The sequence below is a fragment of the Triturus cristatus genome, chromosome 6, assembly GCF_964204655.1.
Source record: "Triturus cristatus chromosome 6, aTriCri1.1, whole genome shotgun sequence".
In the NCBI taxonomy this organism is placed as follows: domain Eukaryota; kingdom Metazoa; phylum Chordata; class Amphibia; order Caudata; family Salamandridae; genus Triturus; species Triturus cristatus.
In genome coordinates this window covers 1,056,779,522-1,056,798,865 of record NC_140589.1, presented here as the reverse complement: position 1 = coordinate 1,056,798,865, position 19,344 = coordinate 1,056,779,522, and the positions used below count along the sequence as shown (strand labels likewise).

At 44.0% G+C, this 19,344-nt stretch overlaps 1 protein-coding gene across 14 annotated transcripts in view; it reads left to right on the top strand.

The window, feature by feature from the left end:
• Positions 1 to 19,344, top strand: part of EPB41L2 (erythrocyte membrane protein band 4.1 like 2) — a 680,749-nt gene that overhangs the window by 470,407 nt on the left and 190,998 nt on the right. For 11 of the 14 annotated variants that reach the window (XM_085611891.1, XM_085611887.1, XM_085611884.1 and 8 more), the window contains one exon: positions 7,870 to 8,016. The exons of the other annotated variants lie outside the window; for them this stretch is intronic. In XM_085611891.1, the coding sequence (XP_085468017.1) occupies positions 7,870 to 8,016 (147 nt within the window). The remainder of the gene's footprint in view (positions 1 to 7,869; positions 8,017 to 19,344) is intronic. 14 annotated transcript variants of the gene reach the window in all.

Sequence of the window (19,344 nt, the reverse complement as noted above, 5' to 3'; positions counted from 1 at the left end):
TTCTCTGTCACCTGAGGTTTCTCAGAGTGGGAGGGGGCAGCTGTCTTGGACATCTAGCCTCAGACACCCTACCTTTGAACTTTCAGGTGTCAGGCTGGATCCAGAAGATTTTTGATAGCACTACCTGCCCGCTGGTAGATTGCGTCTGTCGCCTTAGCGTGATGTCGTCAGCTTCGTGATGTCCGCATCGTCAATATAACTGCCACTCTGGCGCGCTGACGTCAGTTCTTTTCTTTCCGCGCCAGCCAGTGCAGATCCGTCGAAGAGAGCTAACCCTGGCAATATGTTGACAGATTTATTTTGACTTTTGTTGACTCCTTTCGGTGTGTTAGGGATGTTTAGCAAGAAGACCTCAGTGTTCAAGCCGTGCTGCACCTGTCACCGCGCCATGTCGGTCATGGACCCCCGTCTTGTATGTCTCTGGTAGCCTGGAGCGCTACCACGACACCAAGTCGTTCTCCGACTGCCGGCCATGGCGCCTAAGGCTTTGAGTGAGCAGTCTCTGAAGCTGAAAGCTGTCCTGTCCCACGGAGGTCGCCTCGTCGATCTTGTTGCCGGTCTTGGTCAGGAGGAAGGTCCCACCACCGCTCCGGAGGGTTGAAGCCCCCTACCTCGTAGTCGTCACAGTCAGGTAAGAGGCACCACAAGAAGTCGAAGCGTGCTTTGACTTCGCCCTGTCTGTCATGCGACCAGACTGCGGAACCTCAGTGGTCGACGCCCCGCACCACAGAGCGGGTGCCTGGGTCAGCTCCGCATTTCCCCTCTCTTTCCGGGGCCAGGAGCGACCCCCCACTGATGGGGCAGCTTCTTTATTTCCTTAAACCTCTGCCTATACTTCTCAGGGGTGAAACCATACTTTCTGACAAGAGCGTCCTTCATGAGGGGATACCTTATCCTGCCCCTCCCTCCCCCCCACCATTCTCTAGGGTCAGTAATGCATCCCATCCTTCACTGCAAATGTGCCTTCAGAGACTGGCCCCCAAATCCTCCTCAGGGACCCTGTGTATCTCTAAGGCAACTCGTAAGGCTCAAACCGCTGGTCAGTATCATCCCCCACAACAAAGTTAGGCACCAAGTCCTTGGGGATGTGGCCTGTCCTTTCTCCACTGGGATAAACTGCCACCATTGTTGCTGGACTCTGAGATATGTTTGACTATTTGAAAGAGACTATTAGTCATAGATTCCTTACCTTAGAATTACCCCCAGGTGTCATACTGGATCGGGAGAATGTTTTCTCGGCAGTACCCCTGTGCGTCGGTTGATTCTCGTTCGTCGTCGTGACGTTGCGGTATCTATTTAGATGCTGCTCCTGGCACTCCAGCTGGAGAGAGCAGTACCCTTAGTCACTTTTTCTAAAAATTTAAAATTTTCTTTTTACTGATGACAACATTAACATGTTTCAATTGCGGGTGCCAAGTACAATAGGAGCAATACACTTACAGTAAAGCCTGTGCTAACAGTCCTATCTCTAGCGTACATTGCTGAAGAACAACTCTCCACCAACAAGTTTTATTCTGTATCTATTGACAAGGCTGGGTGCCGTTTTGCCTGCGGGGGTTCACATATATTCCCTCTATATTCATTCCTTATCCCCCATATCTTTGACCATTTTTTGGGGCAACCTCTCGACTCATATATAGTTCTCTCCATTACTATGCACCGGTCCATGTCTCTTCCATGCGGGCAGTGTAGGTGCTTCTTCTGCCTGCCCGTGTTGCGCCTAGCCACTATCATCCTCAGCCCCACCCAGGTTTGCTCTTTGCTATTAAGGTCTGTAGGCTCCCACACATTCAGGAGACAAAGTTTTATGTTGGGTTCTACTTGTGCCCCCAACACCTATGCCATACGTTGGGTCGCTGCTGCCCAATAAAGTTGGAATATGAGCACACTCCCAAATGAGGTGTATGAAGGTTCCCTCTTGCCCACATCTCCTTTCTCACTCGGAGTTACCCCATCCTCACCAGAGCGGTACCTGACAGATAAGCTCTGTGCCGCACCTTGAGCTGTACCAGCCTTAGTCTCGAGGAGATCGCGATCTCCCTAGGGGATGCCAATGCCTCTTGCCAATCATCGTCCTCCAGTCCCAATACATCTTCCTCCCAATGTTTACGGAGTTGTAGGAGGGGTTCAGACATGTTATTAATTAACTTTCGGTATGTCATGAGATCGGTTTGTTACGCATGTTTAATTCAAGGATTCTGTCCTCGAAAGGGGAGGACTCCTGGAGCGACTGCCCCTGCAGGATAACCGCCTGAAGAGCGTGTTTGATTTGTAGATAAGAGTAAGCTTCTGTCTCAGCCATCTCATATTCCTTAGACACTTTTTGACTAACTATTTTACGACATCTGTCAACATCTTTTTCCCAAGTCTTCCGACTCCTGGTGCATGTAGGGATGTCCCATCCTCAACCCGGCTTCAAGCCCTGTGACTCCTGTCACAAGCTGATGTTGGTCACGGACCTGCACCTTGGGAGCTGGAGTGTCCCATGCCCAGCTTTGTGCATTTTACAAAGCTCGCCACTCCATCTTTGGGCAACCCAACCCCGCCGGAAGCCTCCGGGCCCCGCGGACTTGGCTCGGGGCTCTAAGCCTTCGATGCCGGCAGCTCCGGTCCCGTTGCCACAGGTCCTCCATGGATCCAGGCCTGGATCTGGATTTGCGCCGGTCGACCTTACTACACCTCGGCCTCGGCCTCCCCCTCAACATGGACACAGATCCGGACCGGCGTCGACCGACGCTGGTACTGGCACCGGGGGATACTTTTGTACCGCTGTTCATCCCTTGCGTACCTTTTCGCCCTGAGTGGCAGCCAGGAGAGGATGAGGACTGGGAGGGGTCTGTTAACCCTTTGGGAGACCAAGGACTCAAGAGCTACGGCTAGGTTCCTAGGATCCTTGGGCCTCGCTGCCACCTCTCGCCCTGTTCAGTCTGCCTTTCGCCCCTTTTGTGGCTATGGAAGGGGTACCCCACCACTTTCCACCCAGGGCCACAGGCCGGCGCAAGCTACTCAGCCTCTGCAAGGTCAGGGACGTGGGACCCAGTGCCGTGGGTCTGTGGGCCAGCAGGCAGGCCAGTCCACCAGTACCCCCTCTGCAGCAGTCTCCAAACCTTCCTAGTCCGACCTTTCAGGGCCACCAGTTGCCAGTGGGCGGCAGGATCCGCCATCACCTCCCCCACTGGAAAAACATCACATCAGACAGGTGGGTTTTGCACTTTTCCCCTTCAAGACTACCCCTCCATCCATGCCACCAACACTCCATCGCATGTCGGAGGATCACTTGGCACTTCTCCATCAGGAAGTTACAGCTCTCTTGGTCAAGGATGCTATTGAGCGCATCCCTGTCCCAGAAGTAGGTTGTGGTTGCTACACCCACTACTTTCTGGTACCCAAGAACAAAGGCCTTCGTCCTATCTTAGACCTCAGGGACGTCAACCGCTTCCTCCGGAACAAGAAGTTTAAAATGCTCACCTTGGCTCAGTTCTTGTCTGCCCTCCACCCTGGAGATTGGATCATAGTGTTGGACTTGCAGGATGCGTATTTTCACATCCCCGTCTTGCCTGCCCATCGCCGTTGTGTATGGTTCACGGTTGGTATGAGCATTTTCAGTTTACCGTGCTCCCCTTTGGCCTTACCAGTGCCCCTCGGGTGTTCACGAACGTGATGACTATGGTCGCAGCTCATCTCCGCAGATCAGGGTCTCCAGTCTTCCCCTTTGTCGACGACTGGTTGTTGAAGGCGAGCTCGCCCCAGGCTGTCTACCATCTCCAGACTGCGGCGGAACTCCTGAATTCGCTGGGGTTCACAGTCAACGTGCCAAAGTCACATCTTAATCCCTCTCAGAAGCTCCTTTTCATGGGAGTGGTTCTAGACCCAACATATTTTCGGCCCTATCCTCCCGAGCAGCGAGTCACGGATATTCGAGCTATGATACAGATGTTCCAGCCTCTATCCCAGATTTCGGTGACAATGACCTTGAGGCTTCTGGGCCTCATGGCCTCTTGCATCCTGCTGGTGGATCATGCCAGATGGCATATGCGGGCTCTGCAGTGGGACATGAAATTCCAGTGGGTGCAACATCAGGGCAATCTTTCCGATGTCATCCAGATCTTGGAGGGGACTGCACGTCAGTTGCAGTGGTGGCTCAGGAACGAGGATTGGGTCAGCAGCAGATCCCTTTCCCATCCCCAACCAGAGTTCACAGTGGTCACAGATGCGTCACTCCTGGGATGGGGAGGCCACATGGGAGAGGCAGAGATCAGAGTCTTCTGGTCTCCGGCGGAGTCCAGGCTCCACATCAACCTTCTGGAGCTCCGGGCGATAATTCTAGAACTGAAAGCATCCCTTCCTTCTGTCAAAGGAAGAGTAGTGCAGGTGTTCACGGATAACACCTCCACTATGTGGTACCGCACAAACAGGGCGGGGTGGGGTCGTGGACCCTCTGTCAAGAGGCCCTTCGCCTCTGGAAGTGGCTGGAACATCAGGCCAAGTCCCTGGTGGTTCAACACCTGGCAGGTTCCCTGAACACCAGGGCAGATGAACTCAGCTGCTGGTTCATGATGGATCAGGAATGGCGTCTTCACTCGGAGGTGGTGCAAGGTCTGTTTCAGCAACAGGGGGAGCCTTGGTTAGATTGATTCCCCACCTAAGAGAACATTCAATGTCAGCAGGTCTGCCCATTGGAGTTTCCAAGGCGGCACTCTCTCGGTGACACTTTTTGTCGCGAGTGAAGTTGCGCTCTTCTATACGCTTTTCCGCCTACACCACTTCTACCCAGATTGTTGAAGAAGATAGGCGCAACCAGCCCAAGTCATTCTCGTGGCCTCGGGCTGGGCACGAAGAGTCTGGTATCCCAAGCTCTTGAACATGGCCACCGATCCTCCGATCATACTGCCTCTTTGGGAGGATCTTCTAACACAGCAGCACCCAAACCTGTAGCCTCCACCTCCTTACCTGGAGATTGAGCGGCAACAGTTGACAGCCTTTGACCTTCCTCCCGAAGTCTGTAATGTTATCTTGGCAGCCAGGTGTTCCTCCACTAAAACGGTATACGCCTGTAGATGGAACAAATTTGTGGCATGGTGCATTGCAAAGGCTGTGGATCCCCTTTCTGCACCCCTCTCAGAGGTTCTCCTCTTCCTTCTTTCTTTGGCCCAGAAGGGCTCTGCTCTGGGCACTTTTAAGGGCTATCTTTTGGCCATTTCGGCTTTTCTTCACCTTCCTGGCCAGCACTCTATTTTCAAGTCCCCGATTGTTAGCAGATTTTTGAAGGGCATTACTCATCTCTGTTCTCCTATTCCTTTCGTAATTCCCCAGTGGGACTTGAACCTTGTCTTAACTTACCTTATGTGCGCTCCTTTTGAATCACTACATAATTATCCCCTCAGACTCTTGACTCTTAAACCGCCTTTTTGGTTGCAATCACCTCTGCTCGCAGGGTGAGTGAGCTTCAGGCTTTATCTTACAAGCCTCCTTTCCTTGCTGCCCATCCGGACAAGGTTGTCCTCCGAACTAGGCCTTCTTTTCTACCCAAAGTGGTTACCTCTGTCCAGATAGGACGAACCATCACTTTGCCCACCTTCTTCCCACTCCCGCATCCTTCCAAGGAGTAGGAGAGACTCCACCATCTGGAACAAAAACGAGCATTCTCATTCTATCTAGGTAACACAAAACATTTCCGGGTGGATGATCATCTCTTTGTTGGCAACGTGGGTGCCAAGAAAGGTCGGGCTTTGCAAAAACTTACCATCGCTGGATGGGTCGTTCTTTGCATCAAAATCTTTTATTCTTGTGCGAAAAAGGACCCTCCTGTAGTGCGGTGCGCCCATTCCACCAGGGCGACGGCATTCACTACTGCTTTGGGACGTGGAGTCTGCCTCAATTTAATCTGCCAGGCAGCTACGTGGGTATCACTGCACACGTTCACTGAACATTATTGCCTGGGTAGTCTGGTTCGGAGAGACGGCTTCTTTGGCCATTCGGTTCTCCAGGACTTTCTTTTGTGAACTTAGTTTGCAGACCCACCTCCTTGGTTGGTATTGCTGGGGTATCTATTCTAAGTTAAGGAATCTATAACTAATAGTCTCTTTCAGGTGAACAAGTTACTTACCTTCGGTAATGACATATCTGTAAGAGACATAGATTAGTTATAAATTCCTTACCGCCCTGCCCATCCTCCCTGTTCTGCGAGCTGACTTCTAGAGTAAGGGACTCCCTTTCAGGGCCCTAGTTTTGTTCACCAGTGGTCAGTGTCTTGCATGGCTCTGCGCTTCCGGCATGGAATGTCATTCAAAAGAACTGACGTCAGCTCGCAGGGGCGGCTTCTAAGTAGATATCGCAACGTCGACCGACGCGCAGGGGTACTGCTGAGAAAAAATTTCTCCAGATCCAGTCTGATGCCTGAGGGTAATTCTAAGGTAAAGAATCTATGACTAGTAAATGTCTTTTACAGATATATAATTTCCAAAGGTAAGTAACTTGTTCTTTACTACGTTTTTGATAAGCCGGCCAGTAAGGGGAATATTTACAAAGAAGTGGCACAATGTAGCTCAGCAGGCAAAGGCACAGTGTCACCTGAAGAGAGTAATACTGCTCCAGCTTTTTAAAGAAATGGTGCAATTCTGCTCTCTCCATGCACTGGCACACTCAGGGCTGCCTTGTGCCATGGTGCAAGGGAGTCTGTGTTGTGGTCAGGATAGTTTTTGTGCAGGAAGGGATACACTTTCTGTACAGAAACTATTCCTGGGGGCTTTTTTCTCTTTGTATGCATTCTGCATAATACAACACATGTGAAAAGAAGAAATGACAAGGAGAAATCTCATTATGCCAACATCAGACGGACACACCATTTTGGCGCAAAACCATCTCACAATGTAAATATGAGTTTGCGTCAAAATACATGGATGAATAAACCGGAATGCCCATGCACCACTCACTGGACTCCTACCTGACGCAATGTATTGCAAGGCAGCACAATGCGCTATGTTGTTACTTTTTCTTACAAGAGCATGCAAACCTACGGTTGCATGCTTTCTGAATACTGAAAAGGGTTTTGCTTCGGGCTGCATCAAAAAAGTGACCTTGATGCAAAATCTTAGTACATCTGGGCCTAAATATATTTAAGTTCCTGATCCAGAAAATATACGTTAAACCCTGCTAGTGAACTCATGATGACACGAAAAAAAAACTGCAGACATAGCTGACCCAACTCAGGGCCCCCAGACCCAAGTACCAAGCCAAAAATGTTTTTATTTGCGGGGTCAATTATTTGGGGTATACCACACCCCAAACAACCCCCTGAAGCTAAGCCCTTAGAGCAGCATGTAAGAAGATGATTTTCCCCATGCTTGAAAACTGCCCCTTGTCTGATGAAGTTTAGTTTACTGTAAGGAACTTGGGTGTATATTCCCAGTGATGCTGATGGAACAGTAGTTGAGGATAGCCAAGTTATGCACTACCTTTTAGGTCCTCCTGCCTCTTTTTACACTTTTGATGCTTATGGGCGATCTCACGAACAGGGTTATAGGTACAACAAGAGCATAAGAGGTTTTACATAACTTGCCTGTTTCATTATGACTTTTCTGTGGGACTTCCCTCCTCTATTTACAGTGGGGTGGGGGTTCTGTGTTCCTGATTTAAATGTTAAGAATAGATGATACTTTCTAAGATATATAATAAAATGATGCGGTAGGGGAGGATATTGATTATTGAAGATTTTTCTGAGCTCTAACTTTGACCTTGCTCCTATTTTCTGGTGGGCAGTGAGACGAAGCATGGCTTCTTGCGTTGCTAATTGTGTTTGCTTTTTAATGAAAGAAGTGTTATTTGTTGTGGAGATTTGTCCTACTATTTTCTTACGTTGAACATCGCTAGGATCTGGATAAGACACAGGATGAACTGTTGAAACATCAGGCTAGCATTAGTGAACTGAAGCGCAGTTTCATGGAGTCTCCACCTGAGCAACGACCAAACGAATGGGAAAAACGTCGCATTGCACCGCTGTCTGTTCAAGCACCAGGGGTATGTCAACACCCAGCTATAAACGTGCTCTGTGTAAAAGTGTTTATAGATTAAAAACTATCTGAAGCATCCTAATATGTTAATGTTGGAGTAAAGAAGAGGTATGGCTGACGTATGTTATTGTTTTTCTAACAATAATTATTTTTTAATACTAAAGTCCCATTTATAGTGTTAACTAAAACTGACCAAGTTATTAAAATGATTACTAATTGTGATTTTTAATACCAACAAACCAAAAATAATGTTTTCGAAACTTCTTTGTCTTTAACAGCTGTATATTGTTTCAACCTTGAGTTTCAGCTATTACTGGCATTTCTAATTTCTTATAAACTAGTGCATTTGGTTAACAATATCATCTGACCCAAATCTATGTTTATTGGTTAGGGCATTGAATGGTTTCTGCAAACGTTCATTAAGCGCCAACTTATTATAATGATGTTTGACTTCGGTTTGACGGGTTGACAACAGGAAGTAATCATTATTCATCATTGTCTGCTCAATTCATTTATATGCACGTTTGAACAGTCATATCTTCTCAGCCAGGAACATTGTTGGCCTGAATTAGGGTTTGGCAGACCGGTGGTTCCATCATAACTTGACAGATATCCCGCCTGCCTTATTAGAAGTGCAGTAGGACACAATGCACTTGTATTAAGGCAGACAGGAAATCTTTCACATTTGTGATGGAATGATTCATCTGCCAAACTCCAAATCTGGGCCTGTGACCTGTTTGAACTTTATCGAGACCAAAATAGATAAGAAAATTGACTTCACGCCAGGGCATTGCCTTTTATTCAATTTTTTACTGTATATCAGAGCATTTTTCTACACTAGTGCCTCCTTTCTGTTTTATATTTGGTCAACTTTAATTTTATTATATTTAATTACATCATTTTTTAATGTTGGTTTTAGGCTTAGTTTTAGAGACTTTTTTCTCTTGCTGCTAACTCTTTCAGCTTGCAAAAATAAAAGTTGATGGACAGAATGCAGAACAATGTCATACATTTACCCCAGTACAGAGATCTGGACCTAAATCCATCGTGTTTTTGCTCACCTTGCCATTCCAGTTTGGACCCAGCCATATGCAAATCCGTCTTGACCCTGTGCCCAATGGGAACAGTCCAGCCCGAACTGCCAGGCCAGATCCTCCCTGGACTGGAAACAAGCATCCTAGGATTGGTTTCGGGCTTTAAGCCCTATCCTGAGGGCTGAAAGCCCGAAACCGGTCCCAGGATGCTTGTTTCCAGTCCAGGGAGGACCTGGCTTGGCAGTGCAGACTGTTCCCATTGGGTGCAAGGTCAAGACTGATTTGCATATGGCTGGGTCCCAATCCTAGGGCCTCTGGAGCTAAATGAATAGATTGCTCCAAGTGACTAAAGGTTTTTGTCAAGAAAGGAGTTCTCTACTTATGCAGCCTGAGAAGTCTTAGTGCTCAGAAAGGTACCAACTCTTCATTCTCAGTGTAATGTCCTGATATCTGTTAACAACGTACTTTTGTCCAAAGAATATGTATTGCTGGCTTTACACAGTCTCTCAGGGTCAGTACAGAAAGGTATTCCTCCTTCCTGTAGAACATGGGTACTCACAAACGTTTCCCTGGGGGCCCTAAAGTACTGTGTATGGCACCTATGGCAGCAATGCGAGGGTCGTGGTGATGAAATGTGGGCGTAGGTGGATGAGAAGCAGATGCATGATGTGGACAACAAACCAAGCCTTTACGTGACTTCTGTCTGCCACCAACACACTATTCTCATGCACCAAGAATTAAAGTCGAAGCATTACCGTCTAATGTAAAATGTAAGCGGAAAAGAGATATTCATCTGGTGACTGAATTGCAAAATGTGAAACTAGAAAACCAGGCATTAGTCCTGCCTTCCCCAGTTGATTAAATTGTGGGATCCTAGGCAATTGGTTAGTTTCACTTTGCCTCATAATTCTTTCTTACCACATATGAGAGCCCCTTAAAATGCACGAGTTCAGGATGGGTGCTGTACAAAACCTTCTCTTTTGTTTTATTTAGGAAACTATGATGTTCCAATTATATAACCAAGGCTACACATAAGGTGCATCTGACAAATGTCTTGACCCTTGGTTCACTATGGCATTAATTTTATAATGGGGGTGGCATAAATGTTTCTAAGATCATGTTTGAAAATTATCACTGCTAATAAATGCCTCTGAATGCAGTAAACACATATTCTACAGTGGTCATGTGTGTTAATAAAATAAATACACTTTTTTGAAGTTTGCAGAGAGTTTATCATGTCTAAACATGTTTAATGAAAGAGGTTTTCCTAAAGATAAGTTGTCTAGGGCACCTTCAATTTGTTTCACAGCTTTCTAAATGTTCGGCTCTGTCAAGTGATCAGCAGCCCATTGCTGCTGTGCACCAGAGGGCCTCAATTAAAGGTCAGGAGGGTCGCATGTGACCCCCCCCCCCCCCCATGTACTTTGAGTATCCCTGCAGTAGAACTATAGCAAGCATCCTTAATGTTGCCAATTACCCTGTGAGCTTGTTGGCCTTAGTGGAGATAGATTTTATGATGGAAATCTTATAGATCTGTTTGTTCTTGCTACTATCAATCATTTAGAATACACGTGTTGCTTGGGGATTAATACATATCCTAAGCCACCTATTGAACCAATTAGGTTTTTCCCCTTTACAGCAAGTCCACACAACTAGGCATGGAAAACATAGTAGGACTTCTGCATGGTGGGTGCTTTGTTTCTCTCAGCCCACATACATGTCATACTGACCTAGGAAAAAAGAGCTGGGAAGAGATGTGCAGGAGAGAGGCCTACTACTACAATGAAATTGGATTCCCATTGAATTTCAGCCATAGTCTTTCTTAGAGTAGCAGGACGAGAGGAGCGGTTGTAGTCCAACGTATAGTGGTTGCAGTCCTAACCAGCATAGAATGACAAGTCTAACATACTTGAACACTCTTGCTTTATTTTTACCTACTCTTTCACTCGCCCATTTTGAGCACGGAACTCAAACTTTAGGACTTTAACTGTAAAAACACCGAGACCTATTCAGAAACATACTGCATGGGTTTCTTCTTTAGTCTGAACTATATTTCCTACTCTTTATGAGATTGCAGAAATCCATGAAATTTTTATGGAAACCTGTGAAATCAATAAATAAGAGCCATAGCAGAAGGTCCCCTTTAGTACCAAGGAAGCAACATCAGCTGTGTGTATCCCAAATTCATCATGAATAAACATTTAAATCTGTTTACGCATATTTCAGAAATCAATGTTTTTTTCCAAACATCAGCTGGCTTGTTTCAGGAAATACCCACAATTTGCTCTCCAAAAACAAATATTTCATTATGGGTATGTAAGCCCATTTCTCTCAAACAAGAGCTTACATTTTCATGAAAAAATACTATTTCTTTTACGAAAGGCTGGTTTACATTTTCATCCGGTAGTTGCCTACATTAAAGCTACATGTGAACAAATTCTGCCTTAGATGCACTCTTGCCAATGCATCACCACCAGATGCAGGAAATGTTTGTCATAAGGAATCGATTTCCACCATTATGCCAGGGATAACCATGATTCTATCAAGGATTACAACTGTATCACTGGGATGGTGCACAACTATGCAGATCCACTGTTATGCCTAGTAATATGGAGCCATTTCCTACTGGGTTTCTTGGATGGCTAGAATTAGGATATGCACAAGCTAGATCACCTACAATATGCCTGAAAGCACCATCATTGTGCCATGGTTTCCATTACACTAGAGATGCGCTCTATGATTCCATGTATGGCCAGCTTTATTTTTGAGGTGTGGGCCATCAGTTCAATAATGCTTCCAATACACAAATAATAACAGTTATCATGCTAGGGCCACCATTGTGTAGATATGGGCTCCATTATTCCAGAAATGATTACAGTATTCAGGCATTACATAGCCTGAAGTTAGCACTAGGAATGAAGCCACGTAATAAAATAAACATACAAGAATTACGTTCTAAATATAAACGGACTATTGAAGCCCGTAAAAAAGAAATGCAAGGTGAAGCATGGGATAAACTTAGTTTAGCTGCAGCAACTAATAATAGCAAACTATTCTGGGAGACAATAAATAGCCCTTTTTTAAAAGATGATTGCCAACCAGAATTAACCTCGTATGTAAACTGTAATGCCTGGATTGAACATTTTACTAAAATGTTTAACCCAGATAGGACTAACAATAGCTTTTCCATTGACTCTATATGGCCCGTTTTACCACTATTGATAGATATTGATGAAGTATACGAAGGACTAGCGGTTAGTAAAGGAGGCAAAGCCCCAGGGCCGGATGGGGTTCCTATTGATTTGTATAAGAATGAAATTAATCTATGGGCCCCGATTTTAACTAGGATTTTTAATGCCGCTGTAGAAAATCATTTCCCGCCGTCTTGGGGACATTCATTAATTATTCCCCTTTTTAAAAAAGGTTCTAAATCAGAAGCCTGCAATTACCGGCCAATATCGCTATTAGACTCATCTATTAAGGTAATGAGTAGGATTCTGTTGAAAAGGCTCGAATCCTGGGCCTTAGACTACAAAATCCTTTCACAAGCCCAATATGGGTTTAGGAAGGGCTTAGGTACACTGGAACAGTGTGTCAATCTTGACTTGCTTATTAGTAAGTACACTTTAGCGAAAGGGGGTAACCTGTTCTTATGTTTTGCCGATTTAAGTAGTGCGTTTGATCTTGTGGATCATTCTACACTGTGGCGCATACTACTGGATACTGGCGCTCCTAAAGAAATCCTTTATTTCTTGGCAAGACTTTACGAACGTCTATCCAGTAGAGTGTGCTATGGCACCGCAGGTGAATGTACCCCGTTTTTTAACGTTAAAAGGGGCATCCGTCAGGGTTGTGTTCTGGCCCCACTTTTGTTCTCATTGTTTATTAACCAAGTGGATGCAACCTTAAAAGAGTTACCCGCAGATGCCCCCCTGATAGAAGGCCAGGCTGCCCCAATTTTATTATATGCAGATGACGCGGTTTTATTGTCATGTACCCCAATAGGCCTCCAGTGCCTTATTAATAATCTTATGTTGTTTATTTAGGACAGAAAACTTTTAATCAACAAATCTAAGACAGTAGTAATGACATGTGGGACAAAAACATCAAAGTCAAGTAAGGCTTTTTTTCTGGAGGGCACTAAAATGTATTCGGTTAAATCTTTCTGTTACCTCGGCGTAACCTTTACAGGAGATGCGAAATGGCTACGCGAATATGATAACATACGACTCAAAATGAGTAGAAATACCAATAGTATTTTCAGATTTTCAACCAAAGTGGGAGCCAGAAGAATTAAAGATATGGTTGCTATTTATAATGCCAGGTGTGTATCTTCTGCTCTTTATGGAGCTGGCATCTGGGGGCACCGCTTTGTGAAGTCATTACAGCAAGACGAAAACACTTTCCTCAATCGCTTGCTGAGCGTTCCTCCTTCGGCCTCTATAGATTTGATACATCAGGAAGTGGGACTAAATTATATTTCAGATTTAGCCGCATTACGTCGCCTTCTATTATGGCACTCTATATGGTCGAAAGAGGAAACGCTATTTACACAACGTTTTATTAAAGATTGTCTGAAGTTGGACTATTGTTCCCGTATCCCCTGGTTGAGCTTTATCAATTATTGGTATAGACTTTTGTTTAATTGCAATATCTACTCAGAACTAGAGAATGTGACTTTAATTGCAAAAAGGGGGATTAAAGAAACCTTCTTAGATTATAAAAAGGTGGACCGAGAGAGACTAATTGGGAAACAACCCGCTTTGATATACTACCAACAACTAAATCTTAAAGCTGGTTGCCAGGCATATGTGACTGATGTAACGAAATCCACTCATCGCTTTGTTCTGACACGATTAAGGTTAGGGATCGTCCACCATCTTGTGGCTTTCTCGATTATGAAAAAAAGCACTAGCTCTGTGTGTCCTTGCGATAACATGTCTAAGCAAAGTTGTTGTCATTTTTTAATGTTTTGTAAATTTTATCTCTCACTAAGGAAATTTTATTTAAAACCCCTGTTTTTAAAATATAATGTCCGGACCACTAAAAATGCTATGAGGCTTGTTTCTACCCTGGAAAGTCCGGATGTTTGTTTTCAGGTAGCGTTGTACATCTTAAAAAGTATTGCTGCTAGGAAATCCATCATTTTTTAAGTTGTTTATAAAATGATTTGGTACTTGGCATATAGCGGTTAAGTAATTTGCACAGAACTGAATACAGTTGATAAGCGCCATTTTATAGTAACCTAATTAGGAATATAGTTGGCATATGACACTTTATAGCGTAATTTGCACATTATGTTCCTTGTTAGCACATTAACTAAAATAGGAATATAGTTGGTATATGACACTTTATAGCGTAATTTGCACATAATGTTCATTGTTAGCAATGTCACTTTCTGTAACATGTGTAGATATTTTACTATGTATTTTACTTTGTGAATGTTGCAGAGGTTGTTATAATGTATAATGTTTTTTGTCTTTTTGTCGCTTATATGGTTATTACAATCCGAATAAAGCTTTTGAACTGATTACAGTATTCTAGAATGGCTAACATTATGCTGAGGATGGGCATTACCATGCCAAGGATGTGAACCCAGTATCCCAAGAATTACCACCTTATTATTTCCTCCAGTATACCAGAGATGTGCTCTATAAAACCAATTATGAACAGCATTATGTGAGGTTTTGACAGAATCAGGCCTTTGACGCTCACCCTAATCCAAACATAGCGCCATCATTCCAGGGATGTCCCACATTTTGCCAGGCGTGGAAGTCATTATGCCAGTGGGGTTAACTGTATGCCAAGAAGATCTACAATTAGGCTAGGGTTTCCATCGTGCCAGGGATCCCCACTGCATGTTTCCGATTTTGCTAGGCTCACCATTATGCCAGTGATGGTCTCAGTGCCAGAAATGCATGCCGTATGCGTTTCTGGATTGGCATTGTTTTACTAGGGCCAGCATCATGCCTGGAACAACCACCTCATATCAAGGCTACATATAATATGCCTTGGTCTTAGATATACAGACTGGTTCCATTATGCCAATAGTGCCTCAAGGTTAACCAACATTAACCCTTTGAGTTGTACCATCATTACCGGAATTGCCCACAATAGGCCAAAAATAATCCCCATTATTGTATGAGAGCCTCCATTATACCAGAGATGAGCTCCCTTACACGAGGGATCCTGCAGTTTGCCATCCTCTCCAAGCATTAAACATGGACCGGTATTATCCCAAGGGTTGCCACATAATTGCAAGAATACCTGAAATATGTCACAATCATAACTGTGGTGGAGGTACTTCTTGGCAACTTTTGCCTCTGCGTGGTGTGAATGCAAGATTCCAAAGATGCCCACAGATAACAGGCATTAATTGTCCACCACAGCTTAATTGTCCACCACAGCTAGGAAAACTGAACATTAAGCACTCACTCTCTTTCTAAGACATGTACATGGAAACGCTCATGCACCCAAGCATACTCAAACCCTGGCATGCTCTGTTCTGCTTCTAAATATTTTTATTGGCATGATCTTGCACATCATTTGGTGTGGAAAGCAGCCAGTCACACTTTGGTCGGCTTGTGGGGAGAATAGGACTGTGTTAAATAGTATAGCACAGGGTATTGCATTGTGAGAAAAAGTTGAGAGCTGTGGTTTCAGAATCCCTTCACCACGAGAGAGAGCCTTTACTGCTCTTGTCCCTCGTCCAACAGAGCAAAAACGGTGCTTGTGTGATTGGCCGCACAGCATACATGTAGTATAATCTTGGATTTTGCTGCCACTCTGAAGGTTTGTAGCTTTCCTGTGCTACAGCATCTTTACTGGCCTCCCAGAAAATCTGAATAACAAACTTCAAAGAATTCAAAATTAGACAGCAAGCCTCATCTGTGTGCCTGAAGCACGAATACCACATTACTCTTGCATTAAGATCAGTATATAGGCTACTCATCTCAAATTAAAATGTTGTGTATTATTCTCAAATCTTTGTACGACTCTGCATCTAATAACGTGTGAAACATTTTCAACCTAATCATCCATCCAAGCATTTGAGATCCTCCCCTACAAGCCACCTGTATGACCATTTTCTTCCTTAAGCTAAACAGATTTGTGAGCAGATCATTTCAGGTACAGGGCATGTCCCTTTGGAATTTTAAGCCTTAGTCATTTATAGTGAGTCAGACGCTTACTACTGCTTGTTAATTGCTCAGCCAGCATCGTAAAGCCTTTCATATCTTCTGAGACAATATTATTTCTCCCTCTGCAGGATTTACCCTTTGATATGTTGTACTTGCATCTCTTGCATGTCATTCAATTACTGTGTGTCCAGTGTTTCGCCCCACTTTTATCCAGTGCTCTGAGACCACAATTTGTGATTTGAGTGCTCTATAAAAATTCCAAATAAATCAAGTGAATAAATAGTAAATTATTAGCTTCTGCAGACCCTATTGCTGACAGCCTACATTTCTTCCTAGTCTCATCTTTTTATTTCCAGCAGCCACTACCCAAGGATAAGTTCCAAACTTAGTCATGCAACAGAGTTTTTTGTTTAATGACGTAACTGATTTTCCAGAACGCATTTCGGAAATCACATCACGTCACTCACTATCACAACAGTAGAACAACTCTTACATGTATCCGATATAAACAGCGTTGGGTAGATAATTTTCTCGATGCAGCACTTCTTTTCTCTGCTGATACTCTAGTTGTATAGTCCTACTACATGTCTTAACCCACAGCTGATCTTTCATAGGACGAAAAGGTGCAGGAAGCAACCTCTCAAGTATCCTACAGATATTTCTAGGGTATCACTGTACTCCTCCGCTGACAGTGACTTCAACAGCAAATAATCTCTTAAAGGTCCCAAGATGTCCTTGGGACTTAACCCTCAGTGTCTTGCTACCAACCTCTTTGGTAATTATTATCCCAAGACTATGAATTTCCAGACTCCATGGCATTCATTTTAACCCTACCCAGGAGTGCCGCTTAGGTTCCAATGTGACTGCCATGACAACTATTTTGGAGATGATCTCCTCCACCTCTTACCTGGCTTAATGTAGAAAGCCTGTCTTCAACATGTTGCCTCTTTGCACCTAAACTTTTTCCCAAGACCACATTTCCATGAACACAGAGGAGTCTTATACACTTTGTGAAGGTAACAAAAGTCAATTATATATATCTTACTATTTGGCAACATAACCCCAGTCTGTGAGCAGTTATATTTCCATTTCTCTTCAGATATTAAGGGCTGCAATTTTGCTTTCCATTTGTCTCTGGAATTGGAGTGGATTGGAGCTTCTTGGAGAGAACTATGCTGGAAAGTTTTTTAACATTTGGACGTTTTAGCAGATATCAACCAAGAGGTTTGAAGCTGGCGGTTCCTAAGGAAAAGTGGGACTAAGCTCTTTACGGGTAACTCTGAGTCAATAATATAAAATAAATTTTGCGCTGTATGGGTATTGCTACTCATGATTGTAGTTGCTTCTATGAAAGTGCCTGCCTTATACAGGTGATCCCATTTAGTATTGTTGAAACTCATTCGCTTTAACTCTACTTTATCATCGCTGATTATTGGCAGGCAAGCGTAGCATGTCAGCGGGGTGTCTGAGGAGTGTAGATTAGATAGATCCGATGTAGTTTTCAACTCGTCTCAGGCCAGTACTTTGCGTACCATAATGCCTGTCTTAAGTTAACTGGCAGGGACTCTGTTGACAAATTATCATCTATAGAGGAGCTTAATCTGCGTTGCTTTTTTCAATCGCTAAGTGCAGTGCTTATGGCTGGTGGCAGAAAAAATATTATGTGAAATATTCCTGTGCGCATAAGTAATATAATTCCAGATCAGGCACCATGAACCCACCCTGGTGGTATGGCAATGTTAATATTTCACACGTAGTTGCTTTCAGGCCCTGCTAATTTAATTATTAGTGACCTCATTGTTTGAAAGAATAAAAGGTGAGTGGGATCAAGCCATTAACAAAATGATATAATAATTTTGGTAGTGCTACCATCTTAATATGTCTAGTGTGCTATGCCATGGATAATCGGAGCTAGACCCATCTGTCAATGTTGTTTTCCAGCTTGTATATGGTGACCCTATTGTTATCCATGATTGTGGCATTTTTATATTGGCGAAGCCATATTTCCAAATATTTCACTGCACGCTCTCACCACATAATGGGGAAATCTGGTCCTGAAAGACCTGTATGAGTTAATTGTGATATCCGATAACCTGCCTAATTTTATGAGTTTGGGATTGAGCTAATTTGAGGCTCCCTCACGTAAAGTATCATGCTATCTGCTTAAAGTGAGATAAGATTATGTAATGTGTGTCTATGGGTAATGGTTGAATGGTGGTGTTGTAGTTTTGCAGCTAGTCACTCTAATGCTAACCCAAAAAGTATAGGGGATAGGGTGCATGCCTGTTTTGTGCCTCTAGAAATGTTTATTGGTGATAAAATAAGTTCATTAATTCTGAGCCACAGGAGTAGTGTGTAGAACCTCTGTCTGTAAAGGAGCATGACATCCTCATGCTTTGTAATATGGCATAGAGGTAATTCCACTCAAGCAAATCAAATTCTTTGAAAGTGTTTTAGAAAACAGCTGCTGCATCTGTACCTGGGTCGATCTGGTGCATCGGAGCAAATATAATATGTAGATTATACACTGTGGACCATCCCAGGATGAACCCTGCTTGGTTTGGCAGGACCAGGTCTGGGAGCAGTGAGATCAACCTTTTTTAAATCAGTTTTTCGAGAATTTTGATGCAACAGTCAGTTACTGAAAGCAGTCTATAGAAGTCCTAACTGGCAGGTGGTTTTCCTGGTTTAAGGAAAGTAACTTTTCTCATATAAAGGGGGGAAATGTGTTTTGCCACTGATTCTTCTATTGAGGCCAATAAGTGTGGGCCAAGTAGAGCTGCAAGTTCTTTTAAGAATACTGCCGGTACCCCGTCCGAGCTTAAGGCTTTCCCCACAAGTAGTACAATAATTACCACCCTTATCTCACCCAATGTAAAAGGCTGTTGCAAGAAGGCTATATGAATATCCCCTGGCAGTGTCTTTTAATTATTAATTTGTGTGCCGATGTGTTACAAACTTTGCAGGTATAAAAGTCAGTATAAAACTTTGTGCACCTTTCAAGATAATCTCAGCCTCATGTATTATGTCACCTTCATTAACCTTAATATAAACAATGTTGTTTGCTGCCCAAAGCTGTTTGATTAGATTATCTGATTAGATTGATTAGATGATTTGTCTATGCTGCCCCCTCCCTGTATCCTTGTGCAGTGGCATGTTTTC